The 19519-nt window shown below is 35.0% G+C and overlaps 1 protein-coding gene across 1 annotated transcript in view; it reads left to right on the top strand.

Annotated features, from left to right (window-relative positions):
* Window positions 1–19519, top strand: part of LOC150092407 (high affinity copper uptake protein 1-like) — a 59089-nt gene that overhangs the window by 19786 nt on the left and 19784 nt on the right. Inside the window, exon 2 of the mRNA XM_090415135.1 lies at window positions 7361–7491. Coding sequence (XP_090271261.1) covers window positions 7402–7491 — 90 coding nt within the window. The 5' untranslated portion in view covers window positions 7361–7401. The remainder of the gene's footprint in view (window positions 1–7360; window positions 7492–19519) is intronic.

The following is a 19519-nucleotide window of genomic DNA, read 5'->3' as shown; positions in this document are numbered from 1 at the left end:
CGACCAGAAATGCTGAAGTATGGTGGTATAAAAGTCTTACAGTGGCTGCGCTGCATAGAAGGCCTGGATAGAGGGATTAATTCCTGATGATTGGAGTAGAGCTCTCATAGTACCCATATATAAAAAGGGAATAAAAGTGAATGTGAGAATTACAAAGGTATTTCCCTATTGAGTGTTTCAGGCAAGATTTATGCAAGTATACTTGAGAAACGGTTGCGAAGAATTGTGGAAGAAAAGCTTGGTGAAGAACAAGCTGGATTCAGGCCAGATAGAGGCTTTCAGGATCAGATCTTCACTTTACGACAAATAGTTGAGAAAGCATGGGAATATAACAATGATCTGTATTTAAGTTTTGTCTATCTGGAAAAGGCATATGACAAGGTGCCAAGAGAGAAGCTATTCAATACGCTACAGTTATATGGCGTCAGTGGGGCATTATATCAAGCAATACTTAGTCTTTATTTGAGTTGCAAGTCAGCAGTTAGAATTGAAAGAAGTACAGAAAGATGGTTTAATGTTAAATCTGATGTCAGACAAGGATGTACATTATCCCCTCTCTTATTCGTTATCTATATGGATCACATTATGAAGGAAAGTGGTATTAAACATGATATCAGAATTGGAGATGTTAATGTCAGCTCTTTACTTTATGCAGATGATGTTATACTTCTAAATAAATCCACTACAAGTTTGCAAGATTCTCTGACTAAATCGAATAACTGTTGTAAGAGATATGGTATGAAGGTCAGCATTAAAAATACAAAGACAATGAAAATAGGTAGAACCAGTGGAACAAGTAAAACATTTCAGCTACTTAGGCACGATTTTTAGTGAAGATGGTAAATTGAATATGTAAATAGACAACAGAATCAACAAAGCTGGTATGGTAGGAAGTCAATTGAATAAATTCATATGAAATAAGAGAGAAATTAGTCGGAACACTAAGTTAGCTGTATACAAGACAGTGTTCAAACCAGTTTTAACTTATGGATCTGAGAGCTGGATCAGAAGTAAAACACTCGACCAAAGACTGGAGACCACAGATATGAGAGTCTTGAGAAAGATTATAAGCGTGGACAGATGGCATCAATGGCAATATCATATTAAAAACGAGGATATTAGGAAAGAACTTGACATTGTCAGCATCCAGGAATGCTTTAGCAGAGCTAATCTCAGGTTTTATGGTCACTTAAACAGAATGGGCAAGGAAAGATTAGCAAAACAAGTGTTCTCTGCCAGGTTGGCAGGAAAATGATCCAGTGGAAGACCAAGATATAGGTGGATTGATACGGTACAAAGTGCCTTAGACGATAGAAGTATAAGATCTGATAATGGTGGAGTCTTGACAAGTAACAGACTGATTTGGAGGAAAATTGTAGATAAGAAGTTAGTAATGATGTAAATTTTTCATGTAGTACTATCATATCCTGTACACCCCTTGAGGGTACATGTCAGGAATTTGATGATGAAATATTGATTAAGTAGCAAAGAAAACTCATGATAAGAAAGAACTCTAAGTCGATTATATCAGGAATTGGATAAGATGTAAATGTAACTGTTTTTTGCTACCAGTTGGTGACAGTGATCATACTGTACTGACCTGGAAAGTGGCTAAGTATATGGATATTCCAGTTAGGATAGAATACATGATGAACTACAAAACTGAAAATTATGACAACTTGTATAATACCATGTTTTGTTCCTTGCTATCAGCTACATAATGGGAAGCTTTGAAAAAAAGCTTAAATAATGCAATATTTGAATATGTCCCTAGAGTTTAAAAAATGAATAGAGTGAGAAGAAGCGAATGATATGGAAGAATAAAGTGATAATAAGGTCTCATCCTTATTCTCACCCTTGGAGTATAAAAAGAAATTGACTGTGCAGGCTAAAAGCAGCCTAAAAGAATTTTGTCACTGCAAGTAAAAGAATGAATGAGTGGAAGAATAATTTTACTCAATGTAAACAATATGCTTGTGTCAGATGCAGATGTGATTGTTCAAATAATGAGTGCTCACTTTACTAAGGGCTCTCAATTTGTTGTGGAAGTTTTACCACTTGGTTACAGTTTATATTATATTTGAAATTTGTTTTACTCCTATACTCAGATGTAAGCATAAGCATGAAATAACTTTGATTTCTCTCCTTGTGTATAGAGGCTGTTGACATTACGTCAGTTGCCTTAGTATTCCACAGTGCAAAAACATTATGAGAAAGGTCACTACATAGACTGATTTCAATCATTATTGAGGTCTCATTAGCAGAAGCCAGACTAACCCAAGAAGATACCAGGGTTAAATCAACACAGAAGTCATATATTTTCCCATATACTAGTCGAAAAAAGGTGTATCACCTTATTATTAAATAGTCTGGATGAGAAATTATTGAGAAAAGTTTTTCTTCTTGGTTACAATATATTATTATTATTAAACAAGACCTCATGGAGTCAAAGACTCATCTAGGAGGTCCGTTTATCTCACACACATCTCATCATACCATGTCTTAAACACATTCAAACTCCTTGCAGACACCACGCTCTCAGCCAAGGCATTCCAATCACTCACAACTCTGCACGAAAAAAACCTGCCTCTCACTCCCCTACTCATACCCACTTTATACAGTTTCCAGGGATGACCTCTGGTTCTCCCCTGATCTCCCACTATTCTCTGTAGAACTTCTCCACCATTGATCCTATAACAACCCCTTACCAACTTGTAGGTCTCCATCATATCTCCCCTCTTCCTTCTCTCCACTAGACTCTGAAAATTACATCTTTTCAATCTTTCCTCATACTCGACATTCCAGAAGTCAGAAACTACCTTAGTCAGTCACCTTTGGACCCTTTCCAACATCTCTTCATCCTTCTGAAAACCAGGTGACCAAATCTGGGCACAATAGTCCATGTGTGGCCTAATCAAAGCCTTATACAACGGAACAAGAATCTCTCTACTTCTACAAGTCGGTGTCCTCTGCATCATTCCCAGAAGCCTTTGTGTTGTCTTCACAATTTTGGCGATGTGTCCCCTAAATTTTAGATCCTTATCCACTATCACCCCCAGATCTCTTATTTCTTCTACTTCCAACAATATATTCTCACCAAGCATAAATTCTGCATCCCATCTTTGTTTTCCAAATTTTAAAACCTTACATTTTGCAACATTGAAACATATTTACATATTTTATTGAAACATATATAAAAATATATTATACTTGACTGATTTAATCTTCTTGGGTCTTGCTCCAACTGATGAGACCTCAATAAATGTCAAAACCAGTCTAGGTAGCAACCCTTCCCATAATGATTTTGCATTTTGAGATATTAAAGCAATTGATATGAAGCTGGCAGCATCTGTAGACAAGTCATGAAGTTACTCCACACTTATTCATATATATGCTATGAAATTGTATATTTATACTTCTTTATATTATACTACTTGTATTACTACTATTATTACTACTTGTAATAGTATTACTACTTGCACTACTAATTATAGTATACTTTATACTATATATATTTATACTATAGATATGTAGGCACTGCAGCAGGGTCATTCCAAATGACCTGGGGACATCCTGTCATAATTAAGTGGCAGTGAACGTTAAGAGTAGGTATGATGGCAGGTGCGAGTGATGTGTGGCCTCCCTCAATCAGTCCTTAACTCCTTGGAGGTATCTGATGATGATAATAATATTAACATGAAAGCGTATTTTTTATTTAATTAATAAAAATTAATTAAATTTTTATTTAATTAATTTTTATATGCATGCAGTGTCCATGCATGGTTTGATCACTGTCTGTTCAGTGGTGTAATACCACTAAAAGTGTGTTACTTCATCATAGAATATTGATAAATGTGTCAAATTTCAGTGATAGATAGTCCATTTACAATGTGGCAAATCTTGTCATATATATATATATATATATATATATATGATATAATAGAAAGTACCTATTGAAGAGGAGGATTGCATTTTGGAGTTATCAGCATCACTTTCACTTTTGGTAATTATCTAGACCAAAGATCAGCAACCTTTTCAGACTTGCAGGCCACATTTAACTTTTATTTTTAATAATCAGGCCACAAGTGTTTAATTAAGAGAAAATAGTGAGTGAAAAAAATACTTACGTTATCAGTTTTTATTATATCAATCTTAAAAAACACAGAAATATTTAAAGTACGAGATATGAAACAAGCATTAAAATGAAACACAATGAAAAATTATTATCACGTAAAAACAAAGTAATATAGTGTATCCATCACAATATGTATGTATATCTGCCTGTTTAATGCGACTTTTGTGATTGTTTTCCCTTAGCCAGATTATCTATATCCACTTTATAACCTGAGGTGCAAATTCGAATCGAAACATGCAAATGTTCATCAGTCAGTCGAGAAGAAAATTTATTTTTTCTAAAACTAGTGGCAGAAAATGCTTATTCAAATGTATGTGCTTCCAAATGCAACTATCATTTTCTTTGCGAAACTGATTAATTCTTCAAATTTTTTTGGAAAGCATCGATAATATGTTTGGATATTTTCTAATGAAAACACGTTCTTTAATGTTTCATTGTGTTGTAATTTCAAAACGTTCGTCTCCAGTTTGTTTGGTACATCATCAATGTCGACGTTAAAAGTGTTCAAACATAATTGCATTTTGATGCTATTTTTATGAAAATCCACTAATCTTGTTGAAACGACATCCTGGCAGGAATAGAGATGGAAGGGTATGATATGTTTTGTGAGGATAGAAGGGGTAAAAAAAGGGAGGGGAGTGCTATTGATGATAGAGAAAGAGTTTCCATTCAATTGAGGCAGTATGGTGTGAGATAGAGTGAAAGGAATAAATACTTCGTTGGATGTTGTTAGAGACCAGGTAATGTGGATGGTAATGACTATGAAATGCATAATCAATTAGCCAAGCAAATAAGAAAAGAATGATCATTATGGGAGATTTTAATTTAAGGCAATTATTAAAATTAATTATAGACTATAATGATGAGATAGCAACTGGAAGTAAAGAAAATGAGTTTTTGAGGGATAACTACCTCAGACAGTATGTAACAGAGGGCACACAAGGATTGAGGGTCCTGGATTTGGTCATCTCATCAGAGGATGTAATTATAAATGAAGTGTTCAAATCACCCACTAATTGGTGAGAGTGACCATGAGGTGATTACCCAGGTAGTTGCCAGCAGTATGAGGACCTCTGTAAGAAAAGGGTATATGTGGAACTACAAGGGGGGAGGGTGATTATGAAGAGCTCAGGAGACAGCTTTCAGGTGTAGCATGGAATGAGGAGTTCGCTGGAAAAGAGCTCAATGCAGTTTGGGGGATTTTCAAAAACTATCTAGTAGATACAATGTCTAAATGTATTCCAAGGGTGAGAAGGTTAAATGAGGTAGGTGTGAAATGGATGAATAAAGAGATTAAGCATGCGATACAGAGAAAAAGGGCATCATTATGGAGGCAGCATAAGAGAAGTGGAAATAACCAGTTCCATGAGGACTATAAAGACCAGGCAAGGCAGGTGACTTGGTTGGTGAGGGCAGCTAAAGAGAGGTATGAATAGCAGTTAGCTGATGAAGCCAAAAAGAATCCTAAAGAATTCTTTTGATATTTAGCCAGCAAAAGAAAGAGTGATTATGGAAGGATGACATTGATTGGAGAAAATGATATAAAGACAGCTGTTGCAGAAGGTGTGGTGGAGATACTTAATGAGCAGTTCATAAAGGTCTTTCAATCTTGTGAATGTGACTTCATGGAAAGATTGAAGCAGTTGATGATGGGGAAGAGAGACTGACTGTAAGTGAGCAAGAGGTGTATGGGGAGTTGAGCAAACTAGATATAAATAAGGCTGTGGGATTTGATAATATATCACCATGTATTCTGAAGGAATGTGCCAGGGAGTTGACGCCGGCCTTGACATATTTTTTTAATATGAGTCTTGCATTGGGTCAAGTTCCTAAGGAGGGCAAGATTGTGCCATTTCATAAAGGAGGTGATAGAACTCGAGCATCAAACTATAGGCCTATCTGTGTCAGGTGTTGTAGTTAAGTTGTTGGAGAAGCTTGTGAGAACTAGGATCCAGAATTGGGTTGACAACAATGGTATTATTTGCTGTCCATGCTGTCCAACAAATTTCTTTGATGGACAGCATGGATTTGCTGAAGGGAGGTCATGTTTTAGTAATCTACTTACTTATTACAATAAGGTGACTGCTGCTTCCATGGACAGAGGAGAAGGATATACAGTAATATACTTAGATTTTGCAAAGGCTTTTGATAGATTGCTGCATAAGTTAATAGTCAAACTAGAGCAGATGGGGTTGGATATTAGATTGGTGTTGATTGTAGACTGGCTGTCTGATAGGTATCAACAATTCTATGTCACTGAGTTCCATCCATCTCCTAAATCTCATCCTCCTACTGTCTCTCTGGTCTTCCTCTAGCTCTCTTTCCATCTCTGGGATACCATTCTAATATCATGTTTTTGTCCATTTTTGAGTGTTACTTCTTGCAGTATGACCCTGCCCATTGCCATTTGGATATTTTAATGGCTTTTATAATGTCTTAATCTTCCCAATTAGACTGTTATTTGTCAGATCTCTGATTTTATCATAAAAAAATTATTTAATGTTGTATTACTTGCATCACATATATACTTAATGTTATTTTGAATATTAACTAGGTTTAGTTTATTGAAATATTACCTATTGTTGTTATTATTATAACAAACTAAATAAAGGTTTATTATAATCTAATTTTCAGTTCCTATATCTTTTTGATCTTTGAATAACTTTTTAAATAAATAAGGAATCATTTTTATATGCTTGTTTGATTTTTTATTATTATTATTTTAGAGAGAAAACAAAATGTATAATAGTATTTTTGCATTCAAAGCATGTTTTCTTTTGATATTTGCCACCGGACAAGAAATCTTGATGCATTTTGTCACTTTTTTATTTTATTTGAAGTTAATGGTAACATTTTTGAGAATCTGTGTGTCAATTTATAGGATTTTAATATTATCTGAAGTCATTATTATTATCAGTAGTAGTTGAGTATTTTTTTTTTTTTAAATAAAAAATATTCAATAAAACATTGATTTTAATTAAAATGCATATCTTGAATATTTTTAATTAAAATTAAAAATATTCAAGATATGCTAGACAAATAGGAATGATATAATAATGATGCACATACTGCTAACATCACATGGAAGATGCTAAAATTTAGAATTACATCATCATGCAATAATTTTGATTTTAGGGCTAAATTTAAAAGAAAAATAAGATCTCCTTTTATTTTTTTTATGTACAATATTGCAGATATTTGAAATCAATTAATTTATTTTTATAGGTTGCTCTTTCTCAGATACAGTTGCATTAAAGTTACCTGTCATGATTCTTGCTATCTTAAGCACATTATTTGCTGTCATTATACCTGCCAGTTCTATGGATATGGGTAATATGACTGATCATAATACGATGGTAGGTATCAGAGGTTTTATGCATAGATTTCTTACAATTAAATGTTTGTATTTAATTCTTTGCTTATTGTTTAAACTAGGAGTTCCCAAACTTTTTGGTTAGCGATCCCATAAGTAAAAATTTAGTAATAACAAAGACCCTCAAGAGCAATAAGCTTCAAGTTAATATATTTTATAAACAATTTTTTTTAGAAAATGTATCCAATTATGATTTACATCAGAATAAAAAAATTTAACGAACACTAACACTTATTGCATGTCTAATACGAAGAATGAGGTTGATGTGCTTTTAGAAGAGAGGAAACATTCGATTTGTAAATTATTAGTTTTAATCTTAGATCTCCATTATTTTTTGAGATTAGTCAATTTCTCTGGTTAGTTAAAATACTGTTAGCATGGCTAAATCTGGCTTCTACCATGTATGAACTTGGAAAGGTTAATAATAAAGGCTCAACAGTTTTATAGAGTTTGGAGTAATTTTCAATCATTTTATTTTTTCTTCTGTACTCGCCAACCATAGCTGGAGCCCCATCTATTGCAATTGTGGTTATATTACTAACGGGAATGTTGTATTTTCCAAAATACTCTTGCATATCTAAAACTTGTTTCACCTTTGGTATCAGTTTTTAAAAATCTGGTAAGAAGGAATTCATTAATGACTGCTTTTTTACTCTTACTATAGTACGCTCACAGATTTGAGACCCTTCAACACTTCTGTGCGTGTCACAAAAAGGAGAATCCATTCCGATAATAGGGCCGTCTTCTGGGATGAGTTGTTTATTATTACACGTCGGAAAATTAATTTCTCTTTTATGATCATTGTAGTTTTTAAAGTGGTAACTATTTGCTTGTGTAACAGTTTGAAAAGTTTATCTATAAAGCACATCATTTTGCATGTTGGTGACCAATTCATACATCCTTCATTTCTTTCTCCCCTTCAGCTTGAATCGTCTATTCTTGGTACCAAGGCCAAGCAAAGCTCTACAAAGTGTGGGTGTACTATATAATACCTTACAAATGACATTAAAATATTTACACTTCCAATTGTCAACTCGTCTGGTTGCATAGCAAACATAACCTCTTTCAGCTCTGAATTTACTGTTGTTTGGATATCATTTACCATCTCAGCAATCCTCTGTTGCATTGTATTATTACTAAATGGAATAATCCTTAAAACTGGATTGGCATCCTTTTTCATGACGAGTTGCTATTTTTATAGAGGGTAGAATTATTCCTTCACCAAGAGTATGTGGCTTTTCTGTTTTTTGCAATTGGGAGAGCAATATCATATGATGCTTGTAGTCTAGCAGTGGTTGCCAGTACTGCAGATGATTTTATAAATTATTATTATTATTATTATTATTATTATTATTCAGGCCTCCATGGAGTCAAGAGACTCATCATGGGAGGACCTTCCTAAAGTCTATCATATCACTCCTTAACTCATTGACTGTTCTTGCTCTCACCACTCTATCAGGCAATGCATTCCATGGTTCAACCACCCTCCATGCAAAGAAATCACTCCTCACCTTCTTGCTCACAGCTTCCTTTCGTGACTTCCAGGGATGGCCCATTGTCATTGCTCCTTCCCACCTGTTCCACCAAGTGAAAGCTCTCCATGCTAAAGCCATTATGAGCATGAACAACAGAACATGGCATCATCCAGCATTGTTTAAACCCAGCACTGCTTTGAATCTACATTCTGATTTTTAATTTTATGAATAGTCAGATGGCTACAACTGTATAGTATGAACTGTTAATCTCTTTTTTGTTGTTTTAACTTTCAGTTACCTTTTACCCCTGAAGATGTAAGTCAAACGACTTACGAAACTTGTCAGGTCTTTTATTAATTCATTGTGCTTTTGGACACATTGAAAGGATGGAAGGAGAACTTCTCAAAACAGTAATAGAAGTTAAAGTTCCTGGGGAAAAAAAAGGAAGGTATGGACTGTCACTGAGATGGCTGGATGTTGTGTCTGGAGTGACTGATCTTCAGGGAATTGAAGACTTTAGAAAAGCATATGGCATCTGATGATATCCAATGAATGGAACTTTCATTGTATATCGGATTTTAGATGGATGGAACTTTCACATTGTATTCCAGTATTATTACTGCTCTCCCAAAAAACGCACTTTCACTTCTCATTTGCATCCTGGTGGTTTGGCCAAATGGTTAACATTCTGCTCTCTGACTTGTAGACTTTGGGATTCATATCTCACTGTGGGCTGGAGGTCTGTGAATTTCTAATGAAAGTTTAATTGCATTGTCTGTAAGACTATCAGCCTGTCAATTGGATATTGAAGACTTGAAGTAGCCAGAAAAAGTTCTATGTTCAGTCTCTAGAGCAAGTCTTTTAGATTATATAACCTTTAACCCACCTCTAGGACTATTACCAGTGTATTATAGGATTGCAGCCTTTAGAGATGAAATTTACACTTTTTTAAGCATGAATGGAAATATGCGCAAAAGAAATGAATGATAAATGATCAAGTAACATGATTCGAGAGTGGCATTGTATGGGCATTCCATTATTAGGGTGTGGAATAGGAAGGTGCACAAGGTTTGCGCTCCAGGAGGGAAAGTGAGCAAGGTGATTGAGGCTCTGGAAGTGAGGGATGAGCATGCAACCACGTGTGTGAGAGAGAGAGAGAGAGAGTGCAAAAGAGATGATGAGTGTTAGTTGAAAACAAATTATTGGAAAAAGAAAAAGAACATGAGAATGGATATCAAGAGGTTATTGAGGAGAATAAAAGATTACAGCTTGGTATGAAAGCTATCAGTGTGTTGCCCAAATATGACAGCAATGAGTTGAGATGGCAAGCAATGATCATGAATGGTATGTTGTGACAGAGCTATGTGAGGAGAAAGGATTTCAATATGTATATATGTGGGATGAGTTTGAGGGTTGGATGGTATTGTATTAGAGTGATGACTGCTGCATTTAAATGAATTTAGCATGAGTCAGCTGAAGAGGCTGGTCTTGAAAGGGAGAGTAATAATAGAGAAACGAGATGTGAGGAAGTAAGATGAGAATCGGATATATGAGACAAGCAGTGCTTATGAGAGGGAAGGATGGGAGAACAGAATGCAAGATGGACAGGGAAATGGTAAATTCCAGGTAGAGAGAGGGAGGCATGGTGTTAGAAGAGTGGATGCTAGAAATAGTAGTTAACATATGTGGGCAGATAGCAAAGCAATGAGATGGCCTGAAATGCAAAGGGGAAACATTTGAATGTAGAAAAGATTATGGGATAGGTGGTGATACAGAATCATGGCCAAGGACAGGTTTGGGGGATCCATAGTAATTCATTTCCATTTATAGACCCAGAAATGAATTGTTTACTAAAACATAAGGAATATCAGAAATAATGTGGTTGAAATTCTTGCATTGATCAAGTCCATTGATATGAAAATTGTTGGAATAGGTTATAAATAGTCAGATGAGGATGATATCCTGACAGGAATAGAGATGCATAGGTATTTCATTAAATGCTTCATTCAATTACTGCATACAGGAAGTTCTGTTTGTCTGTACAAGCCTTCTCAGATGACAGCAATCTCATTCCTGATAGAATGTCTTAGGACTACAGTTATGCCTCTTAGACAAGCAATGCGAGTTATTTTTCTACCGGGATCTCACCTTTTGAGAAACCAGTCAGCTTTGCTGTTTTCAAACTTTTTGTGGATGCCAATCTGTGCTCCAGCCAGATGAGCATCCACAAAATGCCCTTATCGAACTCCAAAAGATTCTTTGTTTTTTTTTTCATCTTGATCAACATTATTGATGATTTTGACCAGCAGCATTCTTAAATAGTTGCCGTAGAACAAGCAGTGATGCACATTACCAAGTATTTTGCACATATATTTATATTGACTGCATAGGTGACATTTACGTACATCTTCTTAGAGGTTTCTAATTCAGTGGGCAGTATGTGTACAAGGCTAGTTATTATAAAAATACTCAGCAAAAGTGCAGCATTCAGCCATTGAGAATAGAATAGGAGGAAGAATGATTATTGGCAAATGTTTTATTAATTGATGAAAATGATAGAATGGTTGAGATATTGAGTATTTCATCGAGATATTTTACCCTTGAGGATAGGTGACATTATGCAGAGTTTGAGTGCACTGGAATGATTTGGTTTAGGTTTATTTAGATTTACAGCCAAAGCAATTCAGGCTATGAGGTCAGCAATTAGAACACATCCAATTACATCCAGTAATTGGATGTGTTCTAATTGCTGCTTTGTGAGATGAAAAACCAAGTTTCTGGGAGGAAAAACTCGACCTACTCCATATGAGACTGCCATACTGGAACGAAGAGACTAATGATAAGTAAACAAAAGGTGTGTAAGGAATTAAGTAAACTCAATAATAATAAGGTGATAGGGCTTGGTGATACATCACTGCATGTGTTTCTGGGAGATTGTTTCAGCAAGTTAATGAACATTTACATACTGCATTAACAAATTATGTAGTCCCAAAGGACTGGAAAGAAACAATGGATTGTGGCATTGATGCAGAGAACACTGATATAGAAATAAGGACTGCTTCCTTGGATTCATCCATGATCAGGTTGCAAATAGGTTACTGTACCATTCAGTCTCTGGAATGTTGGATGAGTAGAAAAACTTGTGTTGACAGTTTATGTCACTTTATTTGACAGTATTAATTCACAACACAGAATAATAAGAAAATAATATTTATTTAATTTATTTGATGATATTTCACGTATTATATCCAGCATCTTCAGAGCACAAAAACCATTTGTCAAAGTGCACAGACAGCAACAATTTGCTTAACGGTGGGATTAGTTTAAAAAAAATTGTAATAGACAACAAGGAACTAAAGTTCTAATTGGTGCCATCTATTGTTAGATAAAGAGAGAGTAAAAAAATAAGTATTAATTTGATTTTAAAATGACTACCCCCCAGATTTTTGGTAAATTGAAACGTTTGGAGACTATTTTAAAGCTGCTGCTGATTTCAGAAACAATCTCTCTGACTTATGACTTCTGTGTGGCACTTTTGTTTTCTTCCATTTGATCTTCGCTGAAGGGGTATCCAAGGCATGGTCTGCTAGTCCCAATTTGTCATAATGTAGTGCCGAATGTATTTTTTATTATCTCCTAGTCAGATGTCAACAGTTCTTCCCCATCTGTCCATAGTAAGCCAGGTCATAAGTATAGGGCACTTCATACACTCCAGGATGTTATAAAGGAGAGAGTTTGTCCTTAGGTGAATGGATATGGTTAAAATACGATGCAGAGCTGATATATATATATATATATATATATATATATATATATATATATATATATATATATATATATATATATATTACGCACTTTAGATTTTTGCAGATAAGAGGTGTGGTGAGTGAAAAGGTGCACAAGATATGTTTTCCATGAGGTAGAATGAGCATGGTGATTAAGCATTGGATGAGTGAAGTATGTGAACAAAAGAGTTGGTAGTGATAGTTGGCATGAATGATTTGACTGGTAACAAGAAGAATGTAAGGAGGGATGTTATGAGACTATTAAGGAGAGGGAAAGATATCAGTGTGGTAGGTAAGGTAGTCAGTGTGTTGCCCAGGTATGATAATAATGAGTTGAGAAGATGAGCAAAGATATGAATAATATTCTAGCAGATTTGTGTTTTCATCTATCCTTACTCTGTACAAATCTCAGATCTGCCCAAACTTGGAATTCTGCTCTTGCATTTGAGATGATGCATCTAAACCATCTAAGAATTTCTGATGCTGTTCAGAAGAGGACAGTTTGGTTGATGATCCTGCCCTTGCTCTCTTTTCGGCCACCGTCTCAGAGATGTCTCCTCTATAATTTTCATGCATTCTGTTCAGTAGAACTATGATCTATCATGCTCCTCATTTCTTCAAAACTTAACAGCAACATGAGTGACAGCCGTCCAACATCCTTTTATAATTGAGCTGATAACTCACTGAACTTATTATTCCAATTTATCTTTCATTCCATCTACCTCGGTTCTGTGAAACCACAAAGAATTCAACTTTCAGCTCTTCAAAATGAATATCAGCAGATTACTTGACTCTTGATCTCAGCTCGCACATGGCATTTATTTCATATAGGTCTTGTAGCTTCTAGTGTATGGATATTAAAGAGGGGGATTATATAAAGAATAAAGCATACACATGGAGATGACTTCTTCACTATGATGATTAAAGGTTAGAATTAAAGTACCATCATTACATTTAATTTGGAAATCTTGGTGCATACATGGCAAGATCTGAGTAGCAGGTTAGGTTTAGGTAAATGACATGGAATCACAGTGAACTTGTGTGTCCCTTCCTCCTTTAAAAAAGCCAGCCTGGTGTTGGCTGAGTGGTTAGCATATCTGCTCTCCAGTCAAGAGGCTGCAAGTTTGAATCCTGCTAAGGGCATGGATGTTTATGATCGTCCTACTAACTAATTACCATATGTACTGCTGTGACCTATGTCCTGCCATAGTATGACCCTTGATGTCTTTGCACCATAAAAAATCAAATTAAAAAAACCTAGACTTTCATTCAGTAATGTTTGCATGTTAATTTTTCTTAATTATTCACATTTAAAATTACTGGCATTCTGTGGTAAAAATTTTGCATGTTCTGGGATAAAAATGTATTACTCGGTAGAACAATAATACATGTATCCAGGACTACATTATGAACAAACTAATCAAATGAAACTTTTTTGAAATTACATTTATACAGTAAAACGTTTACTAGAAATATATAGACACAAGAAATGAATAGTAATTTATTAATGCAGATATTTTGACCTTGATCTAACAGATCATTACTAGGTCACAAGCAATTAAGAATGTTGAGCAACAACAGTTCATCCTTTGGACTGAAATACAGTCATCCCTTGACTACATCCGCTCGAGTTACACCTGCTCATAGATACGTCCATGATCCCATAAGGGAAAAAATAACATTTTTGACTATATCTTCGAATAAGACGCAAATGAGCATAAAATAAAATGGTTTCTATTTAACAGCAATGCATCATGCACAGTGACAATAGCGCATTCAGCAGCAACCTCCCTCAGCAGTCGGCAATCAGCACGTCTTCAACAGTTTCTCTGTTGATTTATATTATTTTTATTTTATTTTATTTATATTATATTTATGTCTCGTATAACCTATGAGAAATAGGTTATTTGTGTATTTATCGTTAAATATTTTGCGATATTTTGTGCAACATGGCCCCTTACACACCCAATCAAAAAACCTAGTGAAGAATCACAGAAAAAGAGATGACAATTGATCTTGAAACAAAGTTGTAAGTTATAAAGCAACATGAAGCTGCTAAGCCTGTCAATGTGATTACACATGACTTCAGATGGTATCATTCTACAGTGACGACCAATGTTCCCTCTAATTTTTTGCTGTGAGTGTGCGCAGAAATTTGCATGTGTGCAAAATTTGCCTTCTCTTGAAAAGTATGTGCGCACCCATATGAGTCGCCATACTGATCATTTAAGCAAAAAAGTTAAAAGATTTTAGTTCACTCTTTACCTTCTGGTGCCAATGGGACGTCAGCCAGGTCACCCCCAACTCTCCACCGTGTTCCCACACACGGCAATAGCCTCCACGGTAAACAGTCGGAAATCACGATTCACAAGCCTTGGTCATGGACTTAATCCTTGGACTTCGCGCATGCAAGACCAACACGATACCGAATGTACTAGATAGGAATCTAAGTGTATGTATTATTACCATCACCAAGTAAGTTGTGTGACATCAATCACAGAGCTAACATAAATATTTTATATGTATTTAATATTGATCTGATTAGAAGTAAGAAATAAAGTAAAAAAAAAAGATAACACTAGTTGACTGATTGCCTTTAATTAAATTTTCTAACTTTGCAAATAACTCTAAACATACATAATAAAATATTCCCATTGCTAATTCTCACCTTGTTAAACATTCATAATAAGTCTTACTAATTCTCACCTTGTTTAGTTCTAGCTTCTATCTCTTTATTTTTTCTCTCTTCTGTCTTTGGCATTCACCCACTCTTTATACACACTATCTAAATTAATTGAATTTCCATATAATTGGTAACTTTTCACTCTCATTAGCATATCCAAATGACATTCTCCTAAACAGTTTCTAAGTTGGTTTTTTATTTGATTCATTAGACTAAAACCTCGCTCACAGTCTGCACTAGCTGCAAGGAAGGCTCCTCCAATATCCATCAACTTTGCGAAATCACAAAACTGCTCATTTTGAGGAGCAAATGCAACCATTTGTGTAAAATTTGATATCATTTTGGATTTAATTTTTTCTTGTACAGAAAATTTGAAATCATTAAATTGACTAATTATTTCTGTAGTATCATGATATTTAAGACAAAGGGTATTAACATGTTCACTACCAAATGAGAAATCACAATGTGAAATAGAGGAGATATCAAACACTGACCATTCTTGTATCTTATTCTCAGGGAATCTGTCCTCTAAATGTGCACATAAACAATTTATAAAATTTAACAGGCGCCTAGTATCTGCTGGTTCAGTCTCTTCTTGTTTAAGTAAAGCATTTACTCTGTCACTCCAGCAAGCATCACCTTCTAAATACTGATTCCTGATTTTGTTAATCTTCCCAATGGCAAAATGATGACTGTCTAGTGGTGTAAGATTACTTCTTTGTAAGATTTTGCACAGGGAAGCCATTTTTTCAAAAACATCACTTAAAACATTAACAGCTACTTTGAATGTCACATTAGTTAATTTATTGTGACAATAATTAGCCACGGGATCATTTGATTTGTCTTTTTCAAAATATGTGATCAGTCCCTCATAGTTTCTTATTATTGCCTGTAATGCAAAATGTCTGGATAGCCACCGCACTTCATTGAGTGGTCTGAAGCAATAACTTCATTTTCAGATGCCTTGACAATTTCTTTAAATTCATGTCTTTTCACTGTGGAATGAGAAAAGAGTGTGTACACTGTTCTCATTAATGTATCAATATCTCTGATTAGTTTAATTTCCTTCCACGTATCACAGATCCCCAGATCCTCATGGTGAGTTACACAGTGTTGCTGGACAAGATGTGGAACTTCTAATTTAAGTTTTGCAGCAACACCATTAACTTTGCCCAGCATCACTGTGGCTCCATCATTTTTTGGAGATCAAGTTTCTTTTCTTGATAAAACTGTTTAATAGCTAGCACAATGGAGGAGGTATCACATGCCTGTAACTGAATTATTCTGCCAAAATATGTTTTATATTCATTACAATCTTTAGGTCTAAACTTAAAATAGAGAATGAGACATTTGTTAACAGTTATATCAGTGCTTTCATCAATTGTTAAGGTGTGGAAATTTGCAGATGCAATTTGCTCAAACATGTCATTTTCAACAATTAAATTGATTGTTTCCAGAAATTCAAACGCATAATTTTTGCTTCGCCAGCTGTCTGGGAATTGAATATACTTTTCCATATGTTCATTAATATGTCGAACTGAAAGTAAAGAGTTATTCATCTTAACAACTAATAAGACACTGTCAATAAGAACTTTAATCTGCTTTGGGTTTGATCGTTTTTCTCTCTCGGTCATCTGAACTTTCACGTATCATACGCAGTACTCCTGTAGCTGGCAATGAACAATTTTGTTGCCTACGTTTGTGTACACCATCTAGATGTATTTTACTTGTCAAATGGCATTTCAAAAAGTCCAACTTCCAAGTGACATCAAACTTCTTCCCATTAGTAAAATCCCCAGCAACCTTTGCATCACGACAATAAATAAAAACAACACCAATTGTAGATACATAAATATTTCACGCAGCTGAATGTTTATCAACTCGTGAGCTTTTGGCATAGCAGTTTTCACTATTTCATCCAGCCATTCACTTTTAAAGCAGCTAGCAGTTCGTTTTCGCTTCACACCTTTTGCTTCCTTTGAATTTGACATGGTGCATCAGTTTTTTGCAATTTTGTTATTTGAAGAATGTTTTTTATTGTTTTTATAAATTTACAAATGTACACTATTCACTGAATAACTTGGCAAGGCAAAAGCTGAACCAACACTAAACATTGCCGAGGGCAACAAAAGAGCTAAAAGATATGCCTAGAGGTTAGATTTAATTAACTTGGTTGTATCTCAATGCGTGTACATGAATGTTATTATTTAGTCTACTATTTTAAAATTCCTTTTAAAAATTAGAGAATTTTGAAACGCTACAATATTTTTAATTGTGCTCTAATTTAAGTTTTTTAAAAGTATTTAATTATTTTTATTAAAATTATGAAACCATTGGTTTAATTCATCACGATCTTGAACTAATTTGATCAGCCAATCACGTTTGGGAATTTTCCATGAGTCAGGCCTGAGATGTAAACAAACCACACGCCATTCTATATGCTACTTAAAAATTACATATTTAAGCCACACCCCTTTCACTTTGGCATCAAATCGCTAGCCTCAAATAGGGTTACTGTTAATAATTTATAAGTTTTGTGCAACTTTGAGAATGTAATAAAAAATGCGAGGTTATAGGCTTGAGCGTTGCCGAGTTACAGGTTAATATTTAGGTAGAACTTCTTTAATTAATAAATTTTAATTTCATCTTGAAAATCTAGTATGCGCATATTTTTTGCTTTGTGTGCTAGTTGTAAAACGTGTGTGCTTGCACATGCGCACAGCTTAGAGGGAACATTGGTGATGACCATTTTGAAAAATAAGGATAAAAATCATAGAGGCTGTGAAATGATCTGCTTCCATTAAATAGACAATAGTGACAAAGCAACAACAAGGTCCTATCAGTGATATGGAAAAGCTACTTGCATCATGGATAGAGGACCTGTACCAAAAACACATACCTCTTAGCACCAGGACCATAACTGCTAATGTTGAAGGAGAAAGCAGGGCCTCATTACGACTACGAATTCAATGCTTCTTCCGGTTGGTTCATGAGATTCAAGTAGCGTTTTGTGCTGCATAACATGAAAACGTATTGTGAATCTGCAATGCTGATAAGAAGGCTACCAAGGAGTTTGTGGAGAAATTGGATAAAATTATTATTGAGGAAAATTATTTGCCACTGCAAATATTTAATATGGATGAGACCTCGTTTTTTTTTTTTTTTTTGGAAAAAAATGCCCAAGTAGACATTCATCCACAAAAAAAAAGCTAAAATTTATGCCTGTTTCAGAGCTCTTAAAGACCATATTACGATCCTGTTAGGAGACTATGTGGCTGGATATAAACTGAAAGCATTTTTGATATGGCACAGTGAGAATCCATGAGCCTTCAAAAACATTAAGAAGCATGCTCTTCCAGTTCATTATCGGAGCAATAAGAGTTGTGGATGATTCAAAAATTGTTTGATGATGTTTTAATCAACTGTTATGCGAGTGAAATAGAAAGCTATTAAGTGAAAAAAAAACGTAGAATTTAAAATTTTATTAATTCTAGATAATGCTCCAGGTCATCCATCTTATATAGGTGATCTTCATGAAGTTCAAGGTCATGCTTATCCCTCCAAACACTACTTCATTTATCCAATCAATTTCTGCCACTGAAGGAACTCAATGTATGAGTGGCATATGGAAAAAGACATTAAGAGGTTTGTGCACAATTTTGGAAGTTTTGAAAAAAAATGAAGACTATTGTAAATTAAGTGAAGAAATAGTGGGCCTGGCAAACAATCTGAATCTGGAAGTGAATGATGATGACATAGTTCAACTCATAGAAAATGCCCCCTGAAGAGTTGCCAGTGAAGAATTATTATTATTATATGACACCTCCAGGGAGTCCAAAGACTCATCGAGGGAGGACGGCCACTGTACAACTCTGTCTCCACCACTCAATCCACGACTACAATGTGCAACTACACCAATGCCATCTACCATCCACCACCACTAGTATTATCACAGACAATCGCAAACATCCATACCCGCAGTGGGATTCGAACCCACAGCCTTTTGGCTGGATAGCAGATAAGCTAACCACTCGACCAACCAGGCCAGCTAATTGGTTGGTCAAACTG

Source organism: Typopeltis vanoorti, chromosome 26 (genome assembly GCF_054136105.1).
Source record: "Typopeltis vanoorti isolate ZY-2024b chromosome 26, IOZ_Tvanoo_1.0, whole genome shotgun sequence".
NCBI classification, from domain to species: Eukaryota; Metazoa; Arthropoda; class Arachnida; order Uropygi; family Thelyphonidae; genus Typopeltis; species Typopeltis vanoorti.
The sequence above is the reverse complement of the archived record's forward strand: the minus strand, read 5'-3'. Positions and strand labels throughout refer to the sequence as shown.